Source organism: Podarcis vaucheri, assembly GCF_965113315.1.
Source record: "Podarcis vaucheri genome assembly, chromosome: 13".
Lineage (NCBI taxonomy): Eukaryota > Metazoa > Chordata > Lepidosauria > Squamata > Lacertidae > Podarcis > Podarcis vaucheri.
This window is the reverse complement of record NC_138751.1, coordinates 56285185-56303387: the sequence shown is the minus strand read 5'-3', so window position 1 is coordinate 56303387 and position 18203 is coordinate 56285185. Positions and strand designations below refer to the sequence as shown.

The following is an 18203-nucleotide window of genomic DNA, read 5'->3' as shown; positions in this document are numbered from 1 at the left end:
TGGAAGAGGAAGGGCATTTAGACTTTCCCCTTGCCATCACTTCTCTTCTCCCTCCAGCTGGCTTTCCTTACCAGATGTTTTTGCCTCCACAAGTGTGCATCTGGAACCTCTCTGAGAGGAAGTGGGGAGTTGCAGCAGAAAAGTGGTGGAGGAGAGAACGTTCCCTGCATGCGTCTTGCACAATGAAAACCGCCCTTTCCCAAAGGAGTCTGCATGCAACTTGTAGCTTAGCCCTCATATTGAGTCCCTGCTACCTGGCCTGCTCCCCTGGCCCTGCTGAGACTGTATTGTGTGGGAAAGAGAGATCTCAGGCTGAGTGCAGGACAATTACAGGGGTCTCCTTTCCTTTTCTGCTCCAATCCCGCCCAGTCATGGCCTTCATTCTGTCCCAGCAAAGACTGGGCAGCCTGCTAATTTCTATGGGGAGAACTGGGTGAAACATTTCTCATCAGCAGGCTGTGTTTACAAAGGGACAGCTGCTGCCGGGGGGGGGGGCATCTTGCCAAGCCCAGCTGATGACCCACAAAGTTCACCCTTTCTGATAGGAAACACTAACAAGTAAAAGGAATTCCAAAAACAGAAGGAAGATTTGACATAGAATTACCAAGATCCTTTTGAAATGTGTATCTGTGCTGATCAGGAATGTAAAGAGGCAGCAATTTCCATCCCTTCCTGGGTTCATCATGGGTCCCTCACAATCAGGGCTGTTTCTATTCTGCTACGGTTCAACTTCCACTAAAGCTTACATTATTTGTCTCACTATCTGCAATGGCTGAAACATATGTAATTAATGACATAATTAATTTCAGTGTAATGGAAACATCAAAAACAATGCAAAAAGGTATGTAATGTAATGTAAATGCAGAAATAAATAAATAATGTGTAGCCTTAAACAACAATAGTGACTTATCACTCATATTCGATTGCATGATTTCTGTTCATGGCCTCTGACAAACAGGCTGATTGCGGGAATTTCCAGTCGTGTTTCCATTTTTGATGGAAGTCTCCAGCATCCTTAGTAGGGATTGCATAAGCAAAATGAATTGCAAGCCTGAAATGAAATATGATCATTCTCATTTTAAGAAAAAAGATTCAGATTTTTTAATCTAGATTTTGAGATCAGACACTGGAGTCCATCTCATGTATCAGTTTCTGCAATTAATTTCAAATGCCAGTCTAAAGAACTGGATATAGCTCATGAAGTTGTTATTGAATATCTGATGTAGGGGATTCTGAATCTGGAATTTTAAAAAATTGCTACTTAAATGATAAAAATGGCGACTTAGTTAATTTAAGGCAACAGTTTCATGCCATTAAATCTAGGAATAATCAATATAGAGTTTATCTTTAAATATCTAGACTACTTTTTTGACCAACAGTGATCTTCAAACAATGGCTTCCAATCATGAAACAGGATAAATACATATGGCAATTACATTGTTGAAGTGCATACCACATACCAATTTCCATTACAAAATATTTACATCTCTGCATATTTTCTCATAATAGCAAAAAGATAGCAGCAGGGCCCGAGAGCTGTGATATCTCTCTGTGTTGATTTGTCTTGCGTTCTGCAATGCCACTCTCAAGTCTGATTGAGTAATGGAGATGTTTCAAAGGCATTTCAATCCCAAGCCTAATTTATGACTATTTTGGATTGCAGGTGAGAAATGTGCACCTGATATTCCTTATGATGGAACCACCAGTTTTGAGAAGGAGAATGATATGATGCAGACCCATGTCATAGACCAGGCTATTAACAATGCCATCAGCTACCTGGGGGCAGAGTCCTTGCGCCCGCTGGTGCAGACCCCACCAGGAGGCTCCGAAGTGGTGCCTGTCATCAGCCCCATGTATCAGCTTCATAAGTCCCTTGGGGAGACCAACCTGGCCCGATCCAATCACACCGCTCAGGACAGCGCGGTGGAAAACTTGCTACTACTTTCTAAAGCGAAATCCATTTCTTCAGAAAGGGACCCTTCACCCATCAACAGTCAAGACTCCACTGATACAGAGAGCAATAATGAAGAACGCAGCGGCTTAATTTACCTAACAAATCACATAGCACCCCATGCACGGAACGGCCTCTCGATAAAGGAAGAACACCGGCCATATGACCTCCTAAGGGCAAACAGTGACAGCTCCCAAGATGCCTTCAAAGTAATAAATGGCAATGGAGAGCAAGTGAAAGTTTACAGATGTGAACATTGTCGGGTTCTGTTCTTGGATCATGTCATGTACACCATCCATATGGGCTGCCATGGCTTCCGCGATCCTTTTGAGTGTAACATGTGTGGCTACCACAGCCAGGACAGGTACGAGTTCTCCTCCCACATCACCCGAGGAGAACACCGCTACCACATGAGTTAAAACTACTTGTATAGAAATTGTCTGGAGCTCCATGAAAAGCAGCAAGGTCGGGTCCCTGGAAATGAACTCTTCTCATAGCATGCATGCACAATTCAGTTTTCTACTCTTAATATTGATGTTTTTATTGCAAATATAAGTCACCCAAATATAGTAAAGTAGGAGTTTTTGTAGTTAGGTAGAAGAAACCCATTCTTGCTAGCACCTCCCCCCCCCCCCCGCTCTTTTCTTTCATCCAAGGCCTTTATTTGGGTATGAGTGTGCACAGTTTTGGTTGGAAACTAGAAAAACAAAATTAATGTTATCTTTTTCTGTGGTGACACTCTGAAAATACACTTCTTACACCATACATAAATTACGATTTCCTATAATGATTTGGTACATTCACTAACCAACAGCAATAATCCACATTTAGAGTAGGTTTTAAAAGCTCTTAAGTTTTTTGGGTGGTCCCAGCCGTATTGAATCACCTCTTGAGCAGAATTCGTTTGAGCCATGATCTCCAAAAGCTGAACAGCACAGGTGTCATTGTTGCAGATTACTCAGAATGTGCTTAGTTTTGGAATGGAGCATGTCCAGAAGAATCAAGGCAGCATTGCCTCGAACAACATGGGGGGAGAGCATGGCTGCTGCTGCGCTTGTTAGGAGTGCTATTTTGTGGGTTATTCTAAACAGTCTCAGAAAAAAAATCTGAGTTGCAGCCTTTGCATCATTTAACTTATGGGAAATGGACTGTTCTGGTCAAACCCAGACTATGTAAATGAAAAATTCAGGGGTTATGAATAAGATCCAGTAAAAGTTCAACCCAATTCTTATCCAGATCCAAATTAAGTCAGTTGGAAACTCAGTCTAAAGAAGTACTGAGGAAAAGGTCATTTGTGTAGGCTCACCGGGTTGTATGTAGGACCCTGTCCTCTATCACAAACTACTTGCTGAGATTATAAAGCAACTTCTAATGCTGTGAATGTGAATAAGGGGGAGCAGTTTCCCTATTTTTAAGGTGTGTGGGGGAATCGCCACACCAGTGCAATCTACTGTGGATATAGAAAGGGATCATTGGGATAGGGCCATTTTGCAGGAGTCAGTCTTTGAAGTGCAACTTCCACATGGCAAATACTGCTGTTGTCAGGTTTAGGCTTAGAAATGATGGAGTAAATAAGGTGGTAAGTTAAAGACAAAAGTTGTATATGTAAAAACAACTGTGCAAGGCTGTTTCAAACACATTAAATGTCTTTGTGTAACACACACTTTCCAACTGAGATTGCACAGTTTCTGTTGGTGGATTTAGCACATAATTAATTAACTTCTTGTCTGACTTGGCAAGACACTTTTAAATCATAAACTGAATCTTCTTTTTAATGAAGCTTCTATTAAAAATGAAAGTGCACGGGGTTTGTTTTTGGTCTTATTAATTATGGTGGGGGTAATGTTTTAAATCCCACAGTTAAACTGCATCTGCAGAACCCACACTTTGCCTATTTTACACTGGAAAGTATCTTTTTCATTTCCTGTGTCTTTCAGCGCTGCCCCACGCTTGCTGAAGGGGTCTTGCACACATGACTCAGCAACAAACCCAGATTTGCTGGTCAAGAGGGAGCTGTTTTACACACACATGGTATTTTAACATGCAACCTTTCTTTAAGAATGCACTGAAAAAAGGTAATGTGTGAAGAAACCTCAGACGGGATGCTGCACAACAGCACAAAGCCATCCCTGATCCACCCCATTCCTTCATTCCCAGCTGTGACTAGAATCCTATTTTAGAGCAGCGCTCGATGTCACCTTTATAACTGAGGAGAATAAGGCCTTTATAGTTACAATTTCTGGCCTGTCAAAATGGTTGGGTCAGTTGCAAAATATTATCAGTCTTATTCAGCCATTTTTTAATCAGCACAGGCAGTTTTGTGCGCTGTACACACAGCTCTCCCCTATCTGCAAGGATTATTCCGTTCATTTCAATGGAGGAAACAGATCCATGTCCACATTCCTTTGGCTGTGCAGCTGAGTTCCTGCCACTGAACTCAATGGGCACAAGTTTGGTGCAGTGCAGTGCTGCTCTATATATGAGAATTTGTGCTGCTCCATGCCATTTTTAACATTCATGCATACCAAGAAAGTTCTGTGTTCATATGTATCATATAAACAGATATTAATTAATACGTTATCAGTGCCTGCGTGTTTCTGGTTCTAGGTTTTTCTATTTATGTTGCAACCAGTGCTTTTTTTCCAGGGGGTACTCGAGTACGCAGTACCAACATCTCTTTTGGGGGAGAGTGTTGTTAAAAAGTGTGGCACTTACTGTAACAACTTCATGGTGAGTACTGGGACCTATTTTTCTAGCGGAAAACCACTGGTTGCAACTAAGTACATAGGTATTGAAGGCAAATACAGTTTAGTGAGTTAGCATATTAGTAAGCTACACTTTATCAGAATGCGTGACCTGCTGTCTGAACTGTCACTTCTGCCTCCTCCAGCCTCACCCCTCCACACACACCAAACCCATAATGGTCGTTGTTTTGTTTGAAAATGAAAATGTCCTGGTAATTTCTTTTTTAAAAATGTATGGTTTTGAAAAACTGGACTCTGAGAACTTATTTTATTCTGGATTACTTATACTCTCAGAAAAGTGGGTGTCTCAGTTCACATTGATGTTTGTTATAATAGATTGCCTCACATCTGTAAATAGCAGCAGATCAAAAAATGCTTTTCAAAAATCGCACAATGTCCCTACTTTGACGTTGCCTGTTTGTACTTGTACTTAACACATTTTTTTGTTGTGGATTTATATTGTAATTGCAGTTATCTTTTCGGAGCAATGTATTTAAAACAAAATGAAGCAAATTTCATAAAAAATCTGAATGTTAGTAAAGTTTTGTCTGAAGACACAGACATTTCCTTTTGTAAACACGGGGTACTTGGAATATTTATTCTAGGAAAGAGAAAGTGTGGCCTGGTGGGGCCACGGTGGATCCTTGCATTTACAGCATCCTGAGCTAGGCGAGCCTCTGGCCTGATCCTTCCCAGTTGCTCTCACTGCTCATTGCAACCTTCATCCTTGCAGCTTCAACCCACCGGAGGGCACCTTTATGGAAGGAAGAAAGCTACAATGGCAACCTCCCCTCGTCAGGGAACTGGAACTGACATTTAGAGGCAATTAAGAGAGACTCTTCAAAGGCCAGCAACTGCCAGCAGTTTTGCTGCTGGGTTCAACAAGAAGCAAACCACATTTTCACATCAGCTTCTAGCTATTAATATTTTTAAAGTCCTCTTGGAAGCTTGTAATTCAAACTCTTCTTATAAGGGTTTTTAGTGTGAATTTTGCCTAATATGCACATTTTTGCAAATACAAAATTTTATTTTCATTAATATATGCATTTTCATGCACACTTCACTCCAGTATATGAATTTTTTTGTACACGATTGAATTTTGCAGGCTGGCTGTGTTTGGGTTCACATATGGCTTCAGAAAGTGCACATTGGGTAGGTTTGCCTTTAAATGCAAACTGACTCAAATTTCTCTGCCATCCCTATGTATTCAGCTGGAGGCAGGGATGGCACATGAAAAAAAGCTCTTGCTTATAGAAAACTAGCATATTTTCCCCCCTTTATATGCTAGATTTCTATGTGTAGCATTTTCCTTTGTTCAGATATGACCAGTATGCGCAGTCTGAAGTGGTACAGTCTAGCAAGGTTCCACTATATGATTTTGACACATTCCTTTGGGAAGCATAAAGCCAGACATAAAGTCAGCTGACTGCTGGGGTCAGTTAGGCTTCAGGGTACCAGGATTTTATGATTGGTGCTCTTGGAGCACAGTCCTGTCTCTAATATGATTGGTTAACTGATCAGAGATGTGTAATCAACTTTTAACAATTTGATTTGTAAGGTGAGCCTCAGCAGAGGATTTCACGCATTTGGCCGTGGGACCGAGTGTGCGTGTAAAGCGTCTTGCACAAGAGACAGTATTCTTTGGCCACCGCCATTGCTCAAACTCTCTGCATGTCTGGTTTTTTAATCACAGCTGTGGTCTACAGAAAGCTACTAACTACAGAGGTTACATAATGCTACACAGCAACACTGAAGACAAACCCCATAACTTTAGCAAGATGCTTAAAATTCTGATTTTCAAAGAGTAATGACTTAATAAAGCTACTGTGAATGTAAACACTGCTTAATTTTTGCACATTGCCTCACTATTAGCCATGCAGTCAGACTCAGAAGCTTCTACATTTTGTGGTGATTCAGCATTTAAGAGGAACACTTTGCACATGCTCAGAATCTTGGCTCAAACAAAACAAAGAATGTAGGGAAACATTCTGTAAAGCCAAGACAATGGAATCACTGAACCAGTAGTTCAAATAACAGTGCTGTAAGAAGAAACACTTCACAGATGAGTATTCTGCCCTATTCTATGATTAACATCATGTATGTGTGGCGGTTATTTGCACATATAATATTACTCACTGCAAGTACTACATATATCGACTTACAACATTTATAAAATACAGTAATTAACGAACAATGTTCATGTAACTACCATAAGGTGCAACTAACGCACCATACCGTATATGCCAACCGGCAGGACTGCAGTTGAACAAGTTGACTCGCCCTTGCTCTGCTCCCAAGGCCTGTGGATCTCGGTGCATTTTCAGCTGTCACCCGAAGAGTTGAAGGGGGAGTGAATTCCATAAGTGAGGTGCCACTCCTGAGAAGGCTCTCCTATATGTCTCATGGCCCCACACACCACACTGAGGGAAAGAGCCACCGGCAGAGCCTCCCTGGAAGATTTTAAAGCGTTGACGTGGTCAGTGCTGGGGGAAGGGGAAGAGACACTCCTTAAAGGACTTTGGCCTTAAGGGCATTTGTGCTCTAGTCCCAGCACCTGCAAGAGGGTCCAGCAGCTCACTGGGAGCCAGCACCATGTCTTCAGGATCATCATAATGTGGCCCCACCTTGCCCCAGAGGCAGGGTCGGCCCACTCATGAGGTAAGGTAAGGTGATGCCATGCAGATAGCAGATTTGGCCTCCAAGGAATGTATTGCGCAGTGCCATCGCCACAGGGGCAACATCCACTGTGGCACACTCCTTGGAGGCCAGATCTGCCGCTCCCATTGCATGGACAGGCAGAGTTCCCAGATCCCGAGTGGTCCCCCCCCCCGTCATGTGGAATAACAACTCAAGACAACGTGCTATGGGATTATATTGGCCACAACTTTATTAAATTTCAAATGTGGCATTGGGCGTTCTCTCTCCCCGGTCCCCAGCCGGGGACCTTGGGAGCATCAGGGTTATCCAGTGAGGGGGGGGGATGAGCCGGCTCTGGAGAACATATGTTCAAGCAGAGATAGCCGCCCCCGTTACGCCGCCGTCACAGGGGACAGCAATGACGACCTCTCGGCATACGGTCAAAGCCTCCCTTCAGAAACCCCTTTAACGGGGAACCCTGGTATTGCCGCCGCAAAGAGGAAGATGGACTAAAGGATTCCGCCCAAGGCCTGATACCGCCAAAGTTGTGACGTTTTGCTACGGGAAAGGCGAAACCTGCCAATGCAGGGAAATTCCTTTCCGGCCCTGTAACAACGACCTTAACGTAGCAGCACCCGCATACCTGTGAAGAAAAGTTAACCTGCAAAAGAAGACATTAACTGAGGGTGGGTAGGGTGGGAGAAGCTCTGGAGCCAAGTGAGGATTCCCAGGTAAGATCCTACCTCTATTGTGTGGGCAGGTAATCCCTCCCCTACCTGGCCTGGTCTCCTTGGCAACGCTTCCCCCAGGTGGGATTGGACAACTGACTGAGGTAGGCGGAGACCTCCAGGTATCCTACCTGAGGGAAGGCAAAGCCAAGCCTATGGTGAGGTGGCCGCTCCAGATCTAGGGCTCTGCGCGTCCACGCAAAGGGCGCCCCCCGTTTTAAGCGGGGAGCGGTCATTCCTGACAGACCCCAGGCCACCTTGGCGAATTGGAGGCACTGCTGGGATTCACCCCACCCCCCGTGTGCCCAATGTCAATCTTTATTCTCACCACCCCCATTAATGATGTAGATTTTAACTCGCCCCTTCTTCCTGGAAGGCAGGGAAACCAATTTGGGGTTCACTTCAGGAGCCAAAATGTATTGTGCTGGCCCTGTCCAGAGGCAATGACATTCTGCACCAGACAGTCTTCAGAAGCACATTGCAGTAATCCAGCTGAGAGCTTATCCAAGAACTGACTCCAGCACCTAGGTTTCCCCAGCCCAATAATAGCTGTAGCTGCTGAAGCAGTCAAAGCAGCAAAGGCACTTTTCACTCCGTGACACTGAAATCTAAGAGAACCCCCCAAACTCTGTAGCTGTTCCCCATATCTAGAACAGGCTGTCTAGTCAATTCTCTGACCAAATAATCAGCTACTCGTCTTAATCAGTTTTAATTTATTGGGCTCCACCCAGACCATCAATGTCCAGCACTTGTCTTGCACAGCATCCCCTAATTCGCCTGCGTATCTGTGGCACAGCACTCCAGTCGTCCCCCCCCCCAGGTGATGCCTCCCAAGGGTTTCTTATAGATGCTAAATAGTGTGGGGAAAGAATGGGCTCCTGTGTATCCCCAGAGGACAACTGCCATGGGGCCAAGCAGATCTCTCCCCCCCCCTGCTGCTCTCTGTTAGCAGCCCCTGCAGACAGGAGCAGAACGGCTGCCACTCCCAGTCCACAGAAACACCCCAGGAGGAAGCTGGTCAAGGCTATTGAAAGTTGCAGAGAGGTCAAGGGAAATAAGCAAGTGCTGCCTACCAAAGATGAACCGAGGTGGATTGGGCTTCACCAGATCTGCCTCAACTGAGGGGTCTGGGGCAGCTCAGACACCAGTGACTTTGCCCTCAAGCTGCTCCTCTGAGAGGCCTGCTGTTTCTGCCCCAGGGCGGACCTTGTAGGTCCATTTCCCACCTGGAAGACCTCTTGTAAGGCAAGCCACTGCATGGGCACAAAGATGGCTGCCCCCACCGCCACACAGTAGGCACATAAAACTATTAGAAACAGTCAAATAAAATCATGACGCGAAGGCAGGTTCCTCTTCTCAGGATCTCGGAGTCCTAGAAACTCCTGGAAGCTCTGGGAGGTGCCCTGAACGTTTATCTTTCCCAGCCATACTTTAAGGCTCATGGGTAGCAGCAGGCAGCAGCCACAGTTGTTCCTGCTGCAAATCTCACAAACCAACACCTTCCTGTCCCTTGGGAGAAAAGTGAAGGTTCTGGTTTGCAAGCAGCTCTGAAAAAGAAAAAGGGGAGAGGAAGAAACCACCTCACAGCAGATCACAGGCCTGGGCTGGCCGGGTGAGGAAGTTAATCAGCCTAGCGCAGCCTGTTCGGGATGGGGCCCAGCAGATGGCTAGTCTCTGAAATGGCAAAACGGGAAGCAGACGTGGGCTCTGCTTCTCCCCATGCATAACTGGGAACCAGCCGGTTGGGGAGGAAATTTGCATAACAGGGATAATTTGGTATCAAAACTACCCGCTTGAAATGATCTGCATGGATCTGGGTGTAGTCGACACTTTTCACTTCTTGTTTTCCAGTCTCTGAGTCTGGCCAGATTGAATTTTCATTTTCAACCTACCTAAAAGTTAACTAGGTTTAGGGAATCTACTGCTTGCAAATATGAACTGCCCTCAGTCAGGAGAATGAGCGTCCCAGGAGTAGGAAAACTAAAATTCAACCAGAGAGAAACGTGCTCTCATTTACCTGCCGTCTTTAGCAATGTGGGCAAGAGGGAGCAGGGACACAGGAGGGGTCAGCATGCCCTGCCCCTCTTCATTGCAGCTGCAAGCCTTTTTGGGGGGTGTCTCTTGTAACAGCAGCCTGGCATAGGGAATTTGGGCAAAATAAAACTTTTTTGTTACAGAGATACACATGGGAAAACTTCAGCTGCTGAGTATCTTCATGGCAAACAGATAGTAAAGGTTCAGGAGCATTTGTTTGTTCCTTTGTTTTTTAAGCAGTCCTATTTTTAGACATGTGCTACATGTAACAGGCAGCTAAGAGGGCAGAGCTACCCTACAGGTATATATTAGATGCCTGTCTAATTGGAAATGGTAGTTTTGGGGTGGGGTGTTGATTGCTGAGAATGATTAGTGATAAATTCATAGCCCCTCTCACAATCGTAAATCTATAGCCTGGGGAACTTGAAATTATGGGGTGGGGGCGAGAGACAGAGACTATAACACCTCTATTAGATTTTATGGCCTAGCTCTTAGATGGCTGGATAATATTTTGGCTATTCAAAGCAGAAGAAATGTACTGGAAGTGTAGAAAATGCAAGAAAGATGTACAGTAGCGGAAAATTGGGTGGGAAATTAAAGTCTCATATGTAGCAGCAGTGGCCTGAGGACTGCCTCTCTGCGCACCGGGGTGGCTATCCTGCCCAGAACCCATGGAATTCAAGAAGAGAGCCACCTTTTCCCCTTGAAAAGTTATTCCCGCTTTCCTTTAGGGCAGGAGGGGTTAACTTGTGCAACAACTCTCCAGATGTTGCTGAATTCCAGCTTCCAGCAGGACCAATGTCTAAGGGTAATGGGAGTTGTCGTCCCACAATAGATGGATGTGTTTTCACAAGTGTTGCGGAGGCCTTGCACATACGAGGCACCGGCCCGGTTCCACCTTTGAAAGAGCAAGTAGGAAGCCTTGGCCGTTCCCCACACAATTGCTTATCTTTTCACTTTAGCCCTCTCCCCCCCAAAGATAGAATATTCTCATGTGGTTGAAATTGGTCAAGCCATGGGGGAAGAAATTTCTCACAAGGAACAGCCTCCAATTTAAAAGATTGCCGCACCAGCAGTGAGACGTTTTAAGCAGGCAGAGCAATCTTAAGAGGTGCTGGGCAGCAATTCTTGCTCTACATCAGAAGCTCTGCAGGTTCCTGCTGGCCAGAGGGGGACGTGGGGAGTTTCCCTCCCCTTTATCCACCTGCCCCTGTTTCTCTTTGTTTGCTGAGCCAATTCTGGGATGGTGCAACAGAAGGACCCAGAAGGACCCAAGTCCTAGGGGCAAAGGTCCCTTCACACAGCCTCCATAAAATTGAGGGGGCCAGGGTCCTCCAAAGCTGATGGGCAGTGTCATTCAAATAGTGTGCATGCACCACTTCTTGTGATCAATTATGTGTGGTGAGGCTTACCTGCCCCCCTGAATATTTTTTAAGTTGACACCCCTGAGGGCCCAGCTCCAGGATCCAGGGCATGAATGGCTGGCCCTGCCCCACCTTTTCACCCCCTACTTCAGGGCCCTATGGGCTCCTGCTTTTTCAAGCACCCCCACTGGCAGTGGGCACAGCAAGGGCCTCTGCCATGGCTCTGATAGGCCTGTACTGCTCTAGCATCCCGGATCAGGGGGTAGGATTGCAGCGCAAGTCTAGAAGGGCATTGATCCAAAGGGATTTTGAAATCAGAAGTGCATGCTATTGCAAATTAATGACACATTTTCATTTCACTTAGTGATATAGAAATGCAAACAGTAGAATCATAGAGTTGGAAGAGACCCTGGGGGTCATCCAGTCCAGCCCCCTGGCAATGCAGGAATATCCAGCTGTCCCGCACGGGGATCAAACCTGCAACCTTGGCATTCTCAGCGCCCTGCTCTAACCAACCATCCAGTGGTGCTAACAAGCTAGCATTTGTGAAACATATGCCAGTTCTGATTATCCCCTTGCTTTTCCTATGGAAACCAATTTGCAAAACAGCAGACATTGATTGATAACATTTAAAAGGAAGATTCCAATTGAGGCTGCAGTTGACAACCAAAGGGGACAATGTGGGCCTGTTGTTGTACAAATTGGAGCATGTGAGGCCCTGGTTGGCTACTTTTCGCGGGTCTCCCTCCTTTTCCACTCTTATTTTATAATGTGCAAATGTTACATCCCTGTAGGGCTCCAGTGAATGGTGCCAACGTATACCACTCAAATACTAAAGCGTTACTTCATGAGCAAAGGCTCAGATGCAGCTGGACATGGAGAAATAGCCTCTCTCATTTTTTCATTCAGATTCAGGCTGGTGCAGAGCATATTTGAGGCCCAGGGTGGGAGTCTTGTGAGAATAAAATTATAAACTCAAGCCCAAAAGCCGCTGGTCCCTGGCCGCCCCCCCCCCCCAGGCCAGCTTAGCCCTCTGAAGACTGGGGCAGGGGTACCCGGCTGCCCCCCCCGCCCTTTATGGGCCTGTTCAAAGATCTTAGTGTTCACTTCGACATCTTTTGAAAACCCAAATAAATACTGCGCTTTCTGAGGAAATAACTCCAAAGCACTGGATTTGGTTGAGACTACTAACTTGCAACAGAACAAATAAGGAAGAAGTAATTTGTACAAATGCTGACAGGCAAAAAAAGAGAAAAGAAACCCAAGATAAGCTGCGGGGAAGGAGGTGGGATTTCCAGAAAATAGGGAAGAACCTGCTATACCCTGCCTGTCAGGTTCTGCAGGATTTGGAGAAAAAACAGCAAGAGGATAGGGGGAAAATAGCCTGCCACTTTCCCCTTTGCTACTGCTTCTTTTAAAACTGCTTGCCTAATTTCCTTTAAAATGAAAGAAATGTTCCATGAATTCTCTCGCTCTCACACACAAAACAAAACAAAACAACCTGGTTTGCAAGTTTTCAAAGTAAGTCTAATTTGGGATAAATATATTAACTATTGGTGACCTTTCTAGAAACCTCAAAAGAAGGACAATCTGGAAAGGCTGCCTTTCTGAAAGTAAGTAGGACCCGGGGTGGCTGGCTGGCTGGATATGTTTTGGTTCTCTCTGTTTCTTACTTTTCCTATTTTAAATTCAGTTCGCTACATTTCTGCAACAATTAACTTTTTTTAAAAAAATCCATAAGCAAATTCATCCATTTGAATTTCTCCTAATAACCACATTTTTGTATGCAGTTTGTGCAAGCAATTTCCCTTAAACTAATACATATTTCAAGAGGTAGAAATCTGTACACAAAAAGTTGTTGAACCAAGAAGATTGGAAGAAATTTAAAATTTACCTTACAAAATATTGTAAAATTAATGAGTGCTAAAATGTTGAGGTTATAGAAAAAAGGGGACTACAGCTGTAAAAGATTAAGTAAAAGAAAAGAATAAGGGAAAATTAGATAAAATCAAGGGGAGGATTTGCTGAAACAAATTTGGGAATTGGGATGCAGAAAGGGGAGGTACGGGGAAGTCGGCGAAGTAAGGTTTAAGAAAAAAGGATTCGAAATTATACATGTTTGTTTATGTGTTTGCATGTTTGTATTGTGTATTGTTTGTGTTTATACAAATTGTGAAAAACCAATAATTTTTTTAAAAACAACAACAACAAAAAGTTGCTGAACCCCTCTGCCACCGCTGCTGAGACCAAACCATCCACACCAGAGCCAGAACCACTCGCACACAATTTTGTTATTTTATTTTATTTTTTAACCCAAATTCAGGACATTTGCTTTAAAATGTAAAATTCTCCCAGATGGATAGGTAAGACCTCCAAAAGAGGACATGTCTGGGATTTCCTAGATGTATGGCAACCCTAATTTTATGCACACTGCTAGTGCAGAATTCACCGGCCAGGTTGCTCACCAGTTTCTGGGCCCAATTCAGAGTGCTGGCTTTGACCTATAAGGCTTTATAGCTCATATAAACAGCTCAGGAACGCAACACTTCAAGGACCGCCTCTTTCCATATGAACTGCCCTGGACCTTGAGATCATCTTCTGAGTTCCTTCTCTGTGTGCCTCCTCAAGAGGTCCAGAAGGGGCCTTTTCTGCAGTAGCTCCCCGTTTGTTGGTTTGTAGGTTGTTTTTGTGTTTATTTTTATTATGTATTTTATGTTTTTATATTGTGATTTTATGTTGTAACCTTGAGGCGTGCGGGTAAAGGAGAGTATACAAATTTAATAAACAAGAAGAAGAAGAAGAAGAAGAAGATGATTCTGACTAAACATCAGGAAGAGCTTTCTGATGGCAAGAGCCGTTCAGCAGTGGAACTCCATTAGAAGGTCTGGAGGTTTTTAATCATCATCATCATCATCATCTTATTATTATTATTTGTACCCCACCCATCTGACCATGTTGCCCCAGCCAATCTGGGCAGCTTCCAACAAAATATAGAAACACAGTGAGACATCAAACATTAAAAACGTCCCTCTCCAGGGTGGGCTGTCCATCTGTCTTGGATGCGTCAGTTGAGATTCCTGCCTTGCAGGGGTTGGACTGGATGACCCTTGGGGTCCCTTCCAACTCTATTCTTCTATGATCCTTTCAGCTCTACCAGCGCATTCTCTGATTCTATGAAATAAAGTGCCCTTTTACAAGATTTTCTAACAAACCATCCAATGACTGGCATCCACTGAGTTCACAAACCAGGCTGTGACAGAGCTTCATAAATCTGTTCCAAGAGAGGCAGGGAAGAGAATAGGGGAACTTCTGCGTTGTATTTACAATTTGTTAGAAATCAATAAAAATGTTATTTTAAAAAAAAAAAATCTGGGGAGAACTAGAAAAGAACTAGAAAGACTTGTGGATTATTGCATCAGTTTATGTCACATAATTTTTGCTCCTGAATTTCCTTAGTGTTCATAGAATCATAGAATCCTAGAGTTGGAAGAGACCACAAGGGCCATCGAGTCCAACCCCCTGCCAAGCAGGAAACACCATCAGAGCACTCCTGACATATGGTTGTCAAGCCTCTGCTTAAAGACCTCCAAAGTAGGAGACTCCACCACACTCCTTGGCAGCAAATTCCACTGTCGAACAGCTCTTACTGTCAGGAAGTTCTTCCTAATGTTTAGGTGGAATCTTCTTTCTTGTAGTTTGGATCCATTGCTCCGTGTCCGCTTCTCCGGAGCAGCAGAAAACAACCTTTCTCCCTCCTCTATGTGACATCCTTTTATATATTTGAACATGGCTATCATATCACCCCTTAACCTCCTCTTCTCCAGGCTAAACATGCCCAGCTCCCTTAGCCGTTCCTCATAAGGCATCGTTTCCAGGCCTTTGACCATTTTGGTTGCCCTCCTCTGGACACGTTCCAGTTTGTCAGTGTCCTTCTTGAATTGTGGTGCCCAGAACTGGACACAGTACTCCAGGTGTGGTCTGACCAGAGCAGAATACAGTGGCACTATTACTTCCCTTGATCTAGATGCTATACTCCTATTGATGCAGCCCAGAATTGCATTGGCTTTTTTAGCTGCCGCGTCACACTGTTGGCTCATGTCAAGTTTGTGGTCAACCAAGACTCCTAGATCCTTTTCACATGTACTGCTCTCAAGCCAGGTGTCACCCATCTTGTATTTGTGCCTCTCATTTTTTTTGCCCAAGTGCAAAAAAGTGTTCTTCCTGTTTGCTTATACAGACACTTAAGGATATCAGTTATTTCCATCCCTCTCTCGCCTCCAGCTCTGGACTCGATGACTCTACAATTCTATGATTCTATTATCCTGTTTTCATGTTAGAACACAGATGGGGGAAAGGCAAGTGTTTACTCCTAGGGACACTTATTTAAGTGCCAGCACAAATTTATTTGGGAAAATATCTCCACCTGGTGGCAGACTATTCAAAACTCTTACAATGATCCTTCAATACTGCCATTAAGGACAAATTCTTCTTCTTATTATTATTATCATTATTATTATTATTACTACCACCACTACATTGGGACAGCAGAAGTGAAAATAATTATATATGGACTTCTCCCTAAACTCATCAGAATATCTTACTTGTAGGAAAAACACTGAGGAGTGTTGTGGCACCTTAAAGATTAGCTGTTGCTGAGGGCAGCAATCTGACCTCTTGGATGGATGGCCCACCAAAAAAGAGAAAAGAATGCATGAAAAACGGAAAGTAAAATACATGCATATCTAATCCATCCAGGTATCTATATATCTACAGTGGTACTTCGGGTTACAGGTTACAGACTCCGCTAACCCAGAAATATTAGCTCAGGTTAAGAACTTTGCTTCAGGATGAGAACAGAAATCGTGCTCTAGCAGCGCTGCTCAGGTTCGTTTAGTTATGCTGGCCACATGACCCGGAAACTGTACGCCGGCTCCCTTGGCCAATAAAGCGAGATGAGCGCCGCAACCCCAGAGTCGGCCACGACTGGACCTAATGGTCAGGGGTCCCTTTACCTTTACCTTACTGATAAAAACAGAAAAATGTGTTTTTAAAAATGAACATTAAATTTTATTTGTTGAAACAAATTTTACTGTTTCATATTCATGTTTTAAAATTGTCCTTGTTGCCTTTTAGATTTTAAAGGGTTTTTTAAATCATTAGAGTGATGGTCATTATCATCCTATCAAGTTCTGTGTTTGGTCCCTGTGGTATAGTTCTTTTAAATGGAAATACAGATGGTTTTGAAATATGCTGGCACAATTTAAGCTAAATCAGATATGGAAAACCCAGGGTGAAAAAGAAAATATTTTCCACAACTTTAATTGCTGATGAAGGCTTACCCTTCCAAGGCTGCAGAAATTATTTACTACAATTTAGGAGAAAGGTAGCGTGGGTGAGAATGTATTTGATGTTACTGAACTAAACAGAGGACGAGGGTTCTGCATTTCTTATCACTAAGTTCAATCAGCCAAAAACAATAAATAAGGTGTATTTATTTTTGCATCTACTGAACATATCCATTAAAGTAGATTTATCTGCATCATTTGCCTTAAATTGCAGTCATGCCCTACTTCGTTGCAATTGTGTATATTTTGTGGAATTATGTTATATTTTGTTTGGGGTGGCATTTTAATAGGAATTATGAGGTGTGTGTGTATGTGTGCGCGCGCGTGCGCACACACACACATGTGTTTTAGACAGCCACTTCGGCTCCATCATGTTTCCATCAATTTTCAGCAATTTCTGGACTTTTACGGGATGATGGGGAAAATATTCATATTGCCTGAATGTTAATGAAAGAAACAAATATTTGAGAAGGCAAATTTACTCTAAACAACCCATTATTATATTTTACTCCATGAGCAAAATACCTTTATGGAAAAGTAAAAAATACAGAAATAAAGAATACTACACATTAAGATTCTTTTAGTTTCAGCCAAGAACTTGGAAATACTCCATACAATTCTTTACTTCTGCTTTGAACAGCAGATTCTCTCTGTGCCATATTACAAACAGATCTTCTATAGCCCTGAATTTCAAAAGAAGTTTGTGGGGTGTACATGGGATGGGACGGTCATCAGAGAGAAATGCCAACACTTCACTGTGTGCGTAAAAATAGTCCTGCGGTTCTTTGGTTCCAAGTCAGTGATGCCTCCAGAAGTATAACTGGATCCAAAGGGACTAACTCTGTAAAAGGTGGTCATTTTGTAGATATGTATTCAGTATGTCTCTATTTTTTGCCAGTATAATAAGCACTGTTTGCTTTTTCAGTAGAAAAATATTATTATTTCAGATTGTTATAAGTTTGGGAGGAGGGAACCCCTGCTAAACCCAAGTAATTAATGAATATCAGAATCTAGCTTATATTTGGAGCACTGAATGGAAGATTCCAGGCCAGTGGAAAATACAGGTGAAGCTTCCTTTCCAAGCCAGGGCCTCACCGAGGCAATAACATGACAAAAGGGGGCTGACGGCAACACTGAGAGGAATGCTTGGGCCTGGGCACACAAGTGTTGCCAAGGTGATGGGGGGCAGGCTGTGCCCCCAGGAAAATGTGCCTCTAAATAGCTAGACTTGGGATAGCAGATGGATGGGGTGGAGTTGCCTGGAGCAGGGGGTTGCTGCAAACAAGAAAGGAGCACCCATCTGGGTCAGACCCATCTGGGAGGCTGGCTGGGAGGAGAGGTGGCTTGGACCCCAGGGCTGCCCTGCTGTGGGGAACAAGCCCCTCTTGAGATGAAAAAAA

The 18203-nt window shown here is 43.8% G+C and overlaps 1 protein-coding gene across 8 annotated transcripts in view; it reads left to right on the top strand.

Annotated features, from left to right (window-relative positions):
- The window catches only part of IKZF1 (IKAROS family zinc finger 1), an 80952-nt gene extending 75700 nt beyond the window's left edge, over window positions 1-5252 (top strand). For all 8 annotated transcript variants that reach the window (XM_082194943.1, XM_082194944.1, XM_082194949.1 and 5 more), the window contains one exon: window positions 1664-5252. In XM_082194943.1, coding sequence (XP_082051069.1) covers window positions 1664-2370 — 707 coding nt within the window. In that variant the 3' untranslated portion in view covers window positions 2371-5252. The remainder of the gene's footprint in view (window positions 1-1663) is intronic.
- The last annotated feature ends 12951 nt before the right edge of the window (window positions 5253-18203 follow it).